This window comes from Artemia sp. Qi Xiang Cuo, chromosome 2 (assembly GCF_049724085.1).
Source record: "Artemia sp. Qi Xiang Cuo chromosome 2, ASM4972408v1, whole genome shotgun sequence".
NCBI lineage: Eukaryota > Metazoa > Arthropoda > Branchiopoda > Anostraca > Artemiidae > Artemia > Artemia sp. Qi Xiang Cuo.
The window spans coordinates 92650405-92663587 of record NC_142795.1 but is presented as its reverse complement, the minus strand read 5'-3'; the positions used below and the strand labels follow the sequence as shown (position 1 = coordinate 92663587).

Genomic DNA, 13183 nt, shown 5'->3' with positions numbered 1-13183 from the left:
TAAATAAGAAAATACAAGTTTTTTTTACTGAAATCAAGGAGCGACATTAAAACTTAAAACGAACAGAAATTATTCCGTATATGAAAGGAGCTGTCCCCTCCTCAACGCCTCGCTCTTTACGCTAAAGCTGACTATGTCCAACAACTTTATTTTTTAAAACGAAAAAAAAAATAGCGTAAACAGCGAGGTGTTGAGGAGGGGACAGCCCCTTTCATATACGGAATAATTTCTGTTCGTTTTAAGTTTTAACGTCGCTCCTTACTTTCAGTTAAAAAAACTTTTTTTTTATTTAATTATATATTAATAACGGTTAATTTTTTTAACGAGACAGAAAAAATAAAACCAACAAATTTCAATGTAGAAAAAAATCATAATGAATATACGACTATTTTGTCTTTACATCCGGGAGTCATTTTCAATGAAAAAAAAGAAAAAAAAGATAAACACAAAAACACTCTTCAAGAGACGAAATTAAAAACGCTTATCTTTCTCTTGGCATAGCTAAGCTTGTACTTCAAATAGGGCTTTTGAAAAATCATAGTTTTTGAGAAAACATTATTTCTGAAAAGAGCAAAGTTTTAAAAAACAGCCCTGTCTTATATTTTATTTGAAAAAGGAATTTTTTGACTTAACAGCTTTGCTCAGAATAGTACAAAGAACACGTAAATATACCTATTGGGTTGAAACAACACACCAGAACCCTGGGGAAAGGGTTCTCAGTTACGCCCATGGGGCATATAGGATTTTAATGAAATGAGTGGTCGTAAAATCTTTGAACAGGGCTCATTTAATTAGAAATTGGAAGTTATAGTGCCCTTTTTAAGAGTCAAAAGTAATTGGAGGGCAACCAGTTCTCCATGCCCATTATTTTCCAAAACAAGCATCCAATCAAAATTTCGAGGCATCCATTTTCTTCAAAATGCTGAAAGTTCCAGTAATTATGCCTTTTGGAATGTCTCCCTCCCACAGCTCTCAAGGCGAGGGCTGTAAGCTGCGCAATTCGTTCACTGTTTTCATATAGTGTATGTTATTGAGAAAGGTATGCATGTTTAAACTTCATTTGCGAAGACGATGAAGGACATTCAGATGATCCGTTCTGAAAATGTTGAGGGGAATGTTGAACTAAATAAAAAACGTTATGTGTATACAGGATGTCAAAAGGGTGTAACTAAGGAATGACTTAGAATTTTAATTTGGAACTTTCAGGGAATAACTAAATCAAAACGAATTATGAGCTTGTAGATTTCCAAAAAAGTGACAAAGCGGCTTGCATTATTAAATTAGACCTTTAGGGGTAAGTTGTAGCAGATTTTGAATTACTGAAATAAAAAAATAAGAAATGACCGTAGATTGTCAGTTTAATATACATTATTATACTGATCTTTTTTCCTTAAACCCTTAATAATTGTTTATTAATTGAAGTAAAAAATTGAAAACATTTAAGATGTATTCTATTTTCAGTAAAGCGCAACTTATGTTCTGGTCTTGAGAAGGTATTGGGGTTGTCAGCCCTACTCATCTTAATTTTTACTTGTTTTGAAATTGACTTGGTTATTTATTGCAATATGTTAGTTTTGGGTTTCATGTATTTATTGATGGTGATTTGTGGTAGTTTTACGTTTGGAAGATTATTTTACTTTATTTGTGCTCATTTTTGGTTCAGAGGAGCTCTTTACTTTTCTTTAAAAAACTTGTTTTCAGGAAAAAGGTTTTTAAATTAGTATGTCCAGAAAGTGTGACCAGGGATATGCTTTAAAACCAAATTAAGGTAAAATTATCGGCCGAAAAATTTCTACATGCAAGATGGCATTGGTGTTTTTTTTGTTCCAGTCACTGTTCTTACCAATTCTCACTCTCGTCACTATATCCAACATATATAAGTTCCTTAGAGTGGATTTGACATACCACATCTTCTGAAAATATTTTTTTTTAGCTTTTACTGAGAAGGATAGCGCACCCGGTTGTCAAACTAACAAAGATACAGTGTCTGAAACTGGTATTAAGGTTTATTTTTCAAGAAAACTTGAGGACATGTAAATCTAATTTAAAATATACTATGTATGCATCTCTATATTTTCAAAAAAAAATGTTTCAAAGGGACGAATATTATTAAAAGTAGTTGAATTCTCTTCTGCATCATATAATAAATTTCTGCAAAGATAAATTCTGCATGTAAACAATGGATAGATTGCCTGATTTACAATCTTTGTCCCAAGGCTGTGGGAGCATCCCTGGTGGCATAGCTATACCCTGGTGGCATAACTTGAACGAAAAGAACATGTTCGCATGTTGACCAATGGTCTACGTTGTGCAGGTCCCGATTTCTGTTTCAATACCTTCAGTAATCCTTGATTTGGGGCAAATCATCTGACGGTTCCCGTGTTTTCTCCCCAAAATCCTCCAGGTACCCATATAGAGCTGGGTCAACTCTGGCTGATCTTACAGAGTTATGCCATTGACCTCCGTGCCGAACAAAATTGCCATCGACACCAGGACTCGAACCTCTTACCTCAGCATTTTAAGCCTGGAGTGCTAACCACTCGACTAGGACGGCGTTTTGACTAGTTTGAACAAAATTGCAATTTACAAATTTCGATCAGTGTCGAACAGAGGAGGTACTTGAAAAGAGCAAGGACGGGGTGTTCACCTTTCAGTTCATTTCCAACATCCCCTCAAAATACTTTGAAAGTTTCAACTTAATGCCCTCAGTAATTCTTTAGATATTGTTGATATTCCCTTTTTGAAAACCAGTAAGCATTTAGTGTGTTTTGGAGAAAATGATTTAAAAAGGTTTTCTTTGGTATAACTCTCAACTCTTCTTTACATTTTCACCTGAATATATTAAGCCTTTTTTGAGACTAGGGATCAAACATCCCCTCTTTTCCCATTTTTTTTTTTTTATACTGATAATGGACAACTTACAAAGCTTACAGCCCTTGCCTTTAGGGGTTTTGAGGGTACTGTCAGCTCTGGAGGTATAGTTACATGACATTTTGACTCTTTTGAACTAAATTACTGTTTCAAATTTTTCATTGGATCTTTTTGGGGAAAAAGGGCATGAGGGCTGGTTACAGTCTGATCATTTTTTACTCTTAAAAAGGGCGCTAGAAATTTTATTTTTAATCGAATGAGCCCGCTCCGAATCTTATCCGACAGCCCATGTTTAGTGCCTCTGAAACAAAAAAGAATAATTAGAATAAAGTACGTTGAATCCTTATGGCCCTTTACTATAGGAAAGGCTACAGCGTTGCCTACTGAAATCTGGGAACCATACTTCCTTTCACACACAAAAGAGATCAAAATTTCAAAAGCTTGCATTTAAAATCAAAACATGCTCAGCATCTATAGAAAAAAGTTTTTGATTTCGACCGAATTGCATTAACAAGGTTCTTTGAGATTGGTTGATTGCAAATTTGAGACTAATTTCCGAAAAAAAGATTCGAAAATCAAAACAAGTCAAGGATAAATTTCATGAATGTTGTTTATAACACATCGTGCTGAACTCTTAGTTATAAACAATTTTCAATCTCTATGATTGGAGAACTAAAAGTTTGATCCTTAGGCCTGTGCCTACCGAGGACCAGGATTCTGATCCTTTGGCTTGTACCAACCAAAGAATAAAGTTTTGGCCCTTAAGCCCTTGCCTACTGACTATTAGAAGTTTGACCATTAGGCTCATGCCCACCGAGGACTGATAGTCGGGTCTTTAGGTCTTTGCCTACTTTGGCTTTGTTGTAACACTTTTGTTTCTTTATCAATCAAGGATTGGTTAGGATGTGTTCCTAAATGATAAAAATCATTAAGATTAACGACAAAATGTCCAATATCAAAATGCAACAATCCGTTTTTAATGAAAAGTGTTTTAATTTTCTACTTACAAATTCTTTTTATTTACTATTGACTTTTTCAGGCTGACTTGGAATACTTTTTCAACTTGGTTTACTCCTGCAAGGTGAAGAAGATAAATAATATTGCTCAGGAACAAATCAAAGACTATTTGTCAAAAACAAATCAGTTTGGAGCTAATGCTCTTCATTGTCTCATAAGAAGCAAACAACAGCCCCAAGTGAAGAAAGACACTTACTGGGCTCTTATGAAGAGGTTAAACAATGATGAACAAAGAAAAACTTTGATTACACAGAATGATAAAAGTGGCTATTCCCCACTTGATAAAGCCGCATTTGAGGGTGACAGCATTACACTAGAACTGATGTTGAAAACAGTCCTTAAGTTATCAACTGAAATTCCAAAAGTTCAAAAGGAAAGAACACTTTTACATTCAGCTGCAGCCGGTGGCCATGTTAGTGCTCTTGGGATCGTTTTAGAAATGGCCAGTAAAGCTTGGAGAAAAAATACTATGTTAAAAAACAAAATTCAAAATTTTTTGGATGAAAAGGACATAGATGGCAGCACCGCTTTACATCTAGCTGCAATCTATAGGCACCGGTTAGCTGTAGATTTCTTAGTTGACAAGGGATGTTCTTTGACAATTCTCAATGATAAAGGTGATCCTTCGCTGAATTACTGCTTAAAACTTAGCAGTTTGAATGAAAGTTTGATTAAGAGACTTGATAGCTCTATTCAGTTTATCACCAGACGACAAGATCACCGAGTTAAACGAACAAACTTAAAAATGAATTTTACAACCTTAGTGAGTCATGACAAAGGAAACCATAAAGCGGGACGAGAAACATCATGTGAATCTTATATAGTTATGTTGATACAACATTTGGACACAAAATACGCTAAAGAAATATTATTTCATCCTCTGTGTCAAACTTTTGTTGAACTCAAATTGCAAAGGCTACGTGGATACTGCATAATGAATCTATTGTTTTATTTATTTCTATTGGGATTTTTTACAAGTTTTTGCATTAGCAATACTAGCCCTACTACTAACATTGCTGCAAACAGAACTACTAATTTTACTACTAACTTTAATGGTAATAATACTGACTCTACTTTGGGTATGCTAACAACGTTATGTATAATACCCTCTGTTCTTTCTTCATTCATTTTTTTGATTTTCTACCTATTTTCACACTTCCAGTGTTGCACTAAGCAAAGAGTCAAGGAAACAATATCAGCAAAAATCGGGGTAAATCAGCAAAATTTCGGGGAAACTAAGAAAAGTGAAGAGGGTCCCATGTTGAATGGGACTAACATAGATCTAGAGCATCAGAGCGATTATTTCCATTCAAGTTTCAAATTACCCATTTATAACTGGGAGGTCCGTCTTCTTTCTTGTTTTTATAATCTAATGGTTTACTGTTGGATTTTAAAAATAATCTGGGGTGACACAGGAACTCCCTCAGAGAGGGCATTCGTCCTTTTTGGACTGTGGTTTATATTTCTGAAGAAAATAAAAGTATTTTCATCGCCTGGGCTGCATATAATGGTTTTTTATAAAGTTGCTTATTCTTTCTTAAAGTTATTTGCTATTTTTTCATCGCTTTTCTTGGGTTTTATATTTTCACTCCAGTTACTGCAAAAAGATTCCTATGGGTTTATTGCAAATATGGGAATTGGTCTTGCAATTATATCAGGAGAATATGGTTACAGCGATAAATACGCTCTTTTGGATGATGGCTTTGCAAAATCATTGTTTCTCATTGTTGTATTTCTACTTGGAATTGTCCCTATGGCTGTCTTTATAGGCCTTTCAGTTCGGGATGCAAGTTTGTTGTTAAATGAGGGTAGATACCACTTGACTAAAAAGAACATCCAAATGATATTTACTGCAGAAGGTTTTGGGAAATGGCTGGAAATGCTTGGGATCTGTTTTGTCTCTGAACAGCTTTCAATTTTCAAAAACTTAGAGGAGCCTTCTATTGAAATGAGTTTGAAGCAAGCTACACGCGAAGACCTACTTTTTGGATCTAAAAAATGCTTCCGACCTTATTTCCAATACTATTTGTTCAAAATATTCGGTGTCACATTACAAAGGTCTTCGTTATACAGAAAGTTCCCGATTTCTAAAATTTTGCAGGATGAAATAGAGAGTTTTTTGGTTTCGAAAACTCCTAACCCAGAAAAGTTTGATCCCTACTCCCAAATTTGACCAACGATTTACTGGATTTACACAGGTTTGAAATGCAGGAATTGCAAGGAAATGCAAGGTAGGAAATGCAAACAATAGAAGTTGTAACATTGACTCAAACTCGCATCCTCAAATTATGATCGTGACTCTTTTTAATGTGGTGATTACACCAAACAAGGTATTCCACCTTTGTATTACAAGTGGCCAACTCTATTAGGCTTAGGTTTCACTTGTTCACCGCCTGTTACTCCAAGCAAATTCAGTCCCAGATTTTTTATACAAGTCCAGTGGACATTGTCCGTCACGCGTCAATCCAAAATCAATCCAATCTTTTGTCCCTTATTTCTATGACTATCTTACCTTAGTTCAGCCCTAGCAATGACATATGTATGGATGATAGATAAAGTTATCTATCAACATATTACATACCATCATTTTTATACAATCCTAAAAAGGCCTTATCCCTTGGACTATCTGTCTTGGCGCTTTCTACAATTAGCCATGTCTACTGTAAAATACTTGATTTCAAGATACAAATTGATTATTAAGACAATCAGATATTGAGTTTTCGACAGTATTTAGGATGTATTTTTGTGTCTGAGTTAATTAGCGATTTTGAAACTGAAACTGCCCATATCCTGTCTTCTCCTATTACTCATGTTAATATATTATATGTTGTGGAAACTGCCTACTTCAACTTTATATAAAAAATAATTTTTCCTAAGTCAATAATCCGTGGTTTGAACTACAATTGCGATCTAAGATTGGGCTGGTAGTTTCCTGACTATTGGACCCAAAGGGATATTAAGTCCAGATAGTAGCTCCCTATTTCTGGTACCCTAGGAACTCCGGTAAGTTGAATAGAAGGCATAATGATATCTTTCTTCATATAAGAAACTCGGTTTGTCCCTTAGAAACTGCATTTGTCATTTTTTTCAGTTCTAACAATTTTAAGTTTTTTCCGAGGGTTGAAACCTGTGGAAAAAACTGTCCTACATTTTTTCTCAGCTATAACAACCAAATCTTTGTTTGCTGTTCTAATGGACCTTAGGCCTACGTTTTTGGCATACTGGGAGAAGGGAAAGGGGTTGGAAACACACTAACAAATTCTCTAAACTACTTTAAAACATTCTGAAATGCTCACTTTTACCATTTCTAAATGAATACGAGTCAATTGCCCCCCCCCCCTACTAATGGACTAATTACACTATATACACTCAATGAATTTTTTTTATAGCCCGACGCTTTCCTTCATATTAATTTAAAGGCAAACAGTAAACAAGCGTCAAGAAGAATAGAGTTGTGCTACTGAAAATTCCTTGTGTAGATACAGTTTGGGCTACATATTTGTCTTATAGTAGGTAGGGAATGAAGTTTAGCATTAGGAATGATAAAAGGAAGTATTTCAGAATATTTTAAAGCAGTTTACAGACCTTTATCATCGTTGTTTGTGTCTCACAATATTCCTTCCAAGAGACCCATTACGTTACGAGAGATCCTATAGTTTAAAGAATGTGCAAGGTGTTTTTTTTACCAGATACACCAGAGTCTAAGAAGTACATTTGGCCGTATGAATGTTGTTCAAAATTACATTCAGGGGTCTGTGATGGATGTGCCGATAAATTGATTTTGTGATAAATCTGTCCAGCTACTTTGAAGCTGAAAGCACTACGACTATTGATGGTTCGATCATTGCTTATGTTGAATGAAGCTAAAGCAAAATATGAGCTCAAATTTCGGATTTGTTTATCGAACATTTTAGAGAGCAATTGATGTCCTATAACAGGCCAAAACAATTCATATGGAAATTGTGGAGGTGGAAATGCTTTTCTACCAAGCCAGTAGCAACCTCCAAATGAATCATCTTTTTTGGCTACTTTTTCTGCGGGAAAAGTGAGGACTCCACGGTGAATACATACAGCGTTGAAGGGTCCCAATGATGACTTATACACACAGCGTTGAAGGGTCCCAATGATGACTTGTAATTAACACTTGCGTTGTTTACGGCATCTTTTTAGGTTTTTACAGGGTTTTGCACCACAGTTTCTTGGCATTGAAGATTGCGATGCCGTTGTTCTTCCTACGTAATATTTCTTTCTTCTTCACTTTAATTTTTGACTCGTTCTGATTCTCGCTGCCACTTGTCTTCTAACAGCACAATTATTTGTTCTTCACTGTTATTTTTGATACGTTCTGATACTCGCTTTCACGTGTCTGCTAACGCTGCATTTCTTAGTTATTCATTTTCATTTTTTAAACGTTCTGATTCCCGCTGTTGCTTGTAATTCTCGCTGCCGCTTATTTTATAACTGCATATTTCTTTGTTCTCACTGTCGTATATTTTCTCACCACATATTTCTTTTTTCCTCATTTTCATTTTTGATTCGTTATGATCTTCATTGTTACATGTCTTGTAACCGCATATTTTTCTGTTCTTCGATTTATTTTTTTAGACGTTGTAATTTTCGCTACCACTTATCTTTTAACAGCATATTTCTATATTCTTCAATTTCGTTTTTGACTCATTGTAATTCTCGTTTTCGTAACTATTCTACATACATATTTCTTTGTTCTTCATTTTTGTTTATCATTGCTTCAAACGTTTTTTCAATGTCCTTTGCCTTAGCTGCTCGGATTGGTCTTGTCACATTTCATGGTCTAGGTTGTTCATTTTCAACCGTGCGTTTATATTTCCAGGTCGTTCTCTTGACTTTGTCTCATTTGATGGTCCATTTTGTTCATTATGAGCTTACATTTTTGTCCTCTTTTGTCCATTGTTGTCCTCATTTTGAGCCTACGCTAATTTACGTTATTGTCCTCTAGATACTATGAAACTGCTGAAAGTCTCTATTAATATTTACATAACTGAATATGAACACATGAATTTACATATTTCGAAGTTTTGGCTCTGTAAATTCTTCAAAAACTGTTTGAAAATCTAATTTCCTTGCGTCTAATTTCCATTGCTAAACTATTTAATCTATCCTGGATTCATTGTTGATATCATTCATTGTTGATAACGTTTTATTGGTTTTATCCTGGAATATGATGTTCCTCTAGAAACAACGCTTACATGAATTGTTAATAATATTTCACAATTTCGAAAAAAAAAATGTTCATTTTTATGGCAGCGCGGGGCCCTTTTAAACGCGGAGCCAGACTGGACCCAATTGTTCAAATAACCCTTTATCCGGCCCTGTAGATAATATGCTGCTCTGACACCATTTTAAAATAATTATGTAAATTTGGAAAGGAATTAGGTGGATCTTGAATTTTTTTTTGTTTAAAGTTTGTTTGTTGCTTAAATAAAATGCCTTGCTTTAAGATCTCTGTGTGTCCAACTCCCTGATCATGAGCCATCTGGATTTTTAGATATTTTCTGTGGTTCGCCACAAAGGACTAAATTAGGCCCACTTTCATTTCTAATTGTTTTTAATCGTATTTTAGCAACAGTTTGTGAGCGTTATAAATTTTCTGATGATTTTACTGTCTTATCACTGCAACTAAGCCCTCCGACTACTGAGCAGTCTGACCTGACGAGAATGGCTAATGACCTAAAAGCTGAATTAGGAAAGGTAAAACTGAAAGTCAGCGAAACTAAGAGCTCTTATATGACTTCTTCCTTCCTAAAGGTTGACAACCACTCTTCTCTTATTTCCCTACTGCCGACAAAGAAAACTTAAAATACTTGGAGTACTTTTGGACGAAGATTTAAGATGGAACTCGCACGTTGACTATCTGACTTAAAAAATGGCCTCGCTCTTACGTTCATTTTCCAACCTGAAGAGATTTGGAATGTCAACCGACGTTTTAAAGTCTGTTTACTGCAGCTATGTTAGACCTTCTCTTGAGTACGCATGTCCAGCTTGACATCCGGGTTTGATGAAAGATCAATCAGATAGAATTGAGATGATACAAAAAAGAGCAGTAAAAATTATACTTGGATATAACTACTCAACATATGATGATGCACTTAAACAGCTCAACTTGAATTCACTTGATAGTCGTAGATATGAGTCGACATATCGGTTTGGACTAAATTGTTTGAATTCCCCAGATCATCGTTGTCTACTGCCTAACCTTGAGAACCCCTCTACTGAAGGACCAGTCACTAGACTCTGACAAATAGAAAATAATTGTCCACAGTTAATGACTTACCCAGCCTCTAGTACCGAGAGATATTGCAAATAATTTGTCCCGTATTTTACCTGGTTTCTTAATAATATTACCTCAACAAATATTTAATGTTTGATGCCGTTTATTTCAGGTATTTGCCTGTGAGTGTTTTTGAATGGGCCAATCATTTATATATTTAATATTATGATATATTCTGCACGAGTCGTCACTATTTTAACTGTGAAAATCTTAATAATTATGGATTTATTAAAGTTAAAAAAAAGAGAAAACATTCAAAATGTATTTTTTTTTTCAGTAAAGTGCAAGCTATGTTCTGGCCTTTAGAAGGCGTGGGGAGTCAGTCCTTTTCTTAATATAGTACTATGTCCAGGACTTTTAGGGTTTGACCCGGACAAAATTGCAATATAAACGAAAATTGTACCAAAATGATCAGAAAAAAATTCTGTACAACATACTAAAAGTCCTCATAAATCGGAGTGGGGCGAGTACCCGAAAAACAGGGGAAAAGGGGGAAATGCGGGGGAAATTGGGAAAAATGCCGAACATGCCCAGAAAATAGTTCAAAGTGAGTTTTCTGGGGCTTTCCCTTACGCTGATCACGAAACTGACATCTAAAATACAGTATAGAAGAAAAGTACTCCGGAAACCGGGGGGAACAGGGGGAAGAGGGGAAAAAATTTAAAAATACAGGGTAGGGGTAGAAAGCACTTTGAAATATGTTTTCTGGGGTCTTTCTATCTGCTGATCCCGAAACGGACATCTAAAATGAAATAAAGAACATGAGCCCCGACATAACGGGGGAAAAGGGGGAAAGAGGGGAAGAAAAGGGACAATTGAAGTCAGGGGTAGAAATCAGTTTGAAATGTGTTTTCTGGGGTTTTCCTATCTGCTGATCACGAAACTGACACCTAAAATGAAGGAAAGAAAACGAGAACCATGAAAAACGAACAAAACTGGAGGATATAAGGGAAAAGGGGAAGGGAAGCCCGACTCCTGAGCCAGCTGCTAATGGCTAATAAGTAGGCCTATGGACAAAATAACTCGCTTAAGTATCAAACTTTTACTTTCTTGAATCACAGACATTTCTTAAAACCATTTGAATTACTAAACATAAAGAAAACAACCGCTTGGCAGTGATCACTGTATAAAACTTCAGCTATTATAGGTAAAATTTGTACTTTCGAAGGCAATATCGTTGAATAAAAAACTAAAAAAAGAACTTCAGTAACTATGGGTAAAATCTGCACTTTTTAAGGCAGTAGAGTTGACTTGAAAAACACAGCATTGATGTCACTAGTCGAGCTCCTCGTCTTCAACAATCTCATTGTCCCTGTTCAAACAGTTGATATCCTGACATTCTCCGCACGCGAACGTACACGCTAATCCATTTTTCTTGCAGCTGCATCGCGAGTTCTCGCAGCCTGTCTTACAGTTGCATCTCACGACACTCAAAAGAGTCTGAGGGGCGGGCAACAAATCGGTCATCACAGGTGAGTATTTATGGTCTCTGAGGACCCAACCCCAGTCAGCCGGGTCGAGGTCAGCTGGTTCCCCTTTCCAATGGGATACCTGGAGGCGCACTCGCTGGGAGTGGAATAAAGTTGCAGCTTCGGTTGGCGGAAGCCTTTCAGGCTTAACAAACGCTTAAATTCGATGTCGCAGCTTAGTGAGATCTTTGTTTGGTCGTGCTTTATACAAGCTGAGGAGAAGATATTTACCCGCTTTGACAATTTCATTTTTAGACGATGATTCATCCAGAAACACTTCGCATTTTTTTCTGAACACTTCGCTTTTCATCAAAAGAGATAGCACAGCTTGCTTTCCAAGTCCCAAAACTCGTGAGGTTGTTTCACATCCCAAGAGTGCGTGCCCTACCAGAAGTAGCCTGGATACTTCTCCCATTTTTTTTTAACTTCGTTGAGGCACCAGAACCGTGTTATCGCTTCTTTTGCGTTCGTTGACGATTCGAAGTAAAGTGTTTTTGTATTAGGCGGGAGGTGATACAAGAGTAGAATCAGAAAGTCAGTGTCGTTGCCAAGTACTATTGTTTCAGAGTTTTCTGCTTTCGTTACGGCAGTCTTCACGATTAGATAGTCAGCATCGTCCTTCGCATGGACGACTTCAAATCCTTTGGCTCTGAGTTTTTCCCCGATGTAGCTTGTAATTCGCTGTTTGTTCTGAGAGTTGCTCAAAAACTCTTCCTTCTTTTTTTGGAGCTTCATCCCTAAACTGAAATCGATCACTTGATGCTGGCTTCCCTTACAACGTCGGTTGTGGGTAGCATCTTTTGTGGTTGGACCAGCGCTGTATCCATCGAAGACTACAGTAGGGGAGGTACAGCGTCGAGTAACGAAACTAACATAGCTGTCACATATTGAATCATAAGTATCACCAATCTTCCAAGGTACTTGCTGAAGCAGCCAACCTCCGTCAACTACAGTGACACGATCTGACACTGCCAGGTGGTGAATCGAGTCCGTTTTCGCTTCTTTCCATATTGCTTTTGCTAGTGCAGGTTTTTCTGGCTGACGCATTATGCCAGAATTCTCAAACAAAGCGGGCGGATAACTGCACAGTTCGTAACGTTGAGTTTCTGCCATGTCATTTTCAGATGTATGGGCAGCAGTCGAAAGACGTTGAAAAAGCAGTGCAGGGTCGATGTGCAAAATCTCGACATCTATCCTTATGTTCCCATCGGATGCCAGTGTAACGACTCTGTCTTTCTTCCTGAATGAAAAACTTTCGACGGATTGGCCATCCATGCACTGGAGGATCAGCTCACCTACAGCTTTAGCATCCTCTGCATTGACACCTTTTTGGGCAATCAGCCCGGAACCTATACTTCTAAGCTCTATGGAACTAGTAAAAGGACAGTTCTCTAGAAGGAATTCAAGAAAAGTCAGTAGATCCTTAGTATCTCTCTTTATTCGTGCTGCGGTTGCAGTAACGTGCTGTTCGCTAGAACTGTACTCTAGGCCCGTCAGTTTCTGCATTAGATCATTCACT

The 13183-nt window shown here is 36.7% G+C and overlaps 1 protein-coding gene across 4 annotated transcripts in view; it reads left to right on the top strand.

The window, feature by feature from the left end:
• Nucleotides 1-8168, top strand: part of LOC148955813 (uncharacterized) — an 88710-nt gene extending 80542 nt beyond the window's left edge. For all 4 annotated transcript variants that reach the window (XM_089104397.1, XM_089104412.1, XM_089104406.1 and 1 more), the window contains exon 3: nt 3911-8168. In XM_089104397.1, coding sequence (XP_088960523.1) covers nt 3911-6061 — 2151 coding nt within the window. In that variant the 3' untranslated portion in view covers nt 6062-8168. The remainder of the gene's footprint in view (nt 1-3910) is intronic.
• The last annotated feature ends 5015 nt before the right edge of the window (nt 8169-13183 follow it).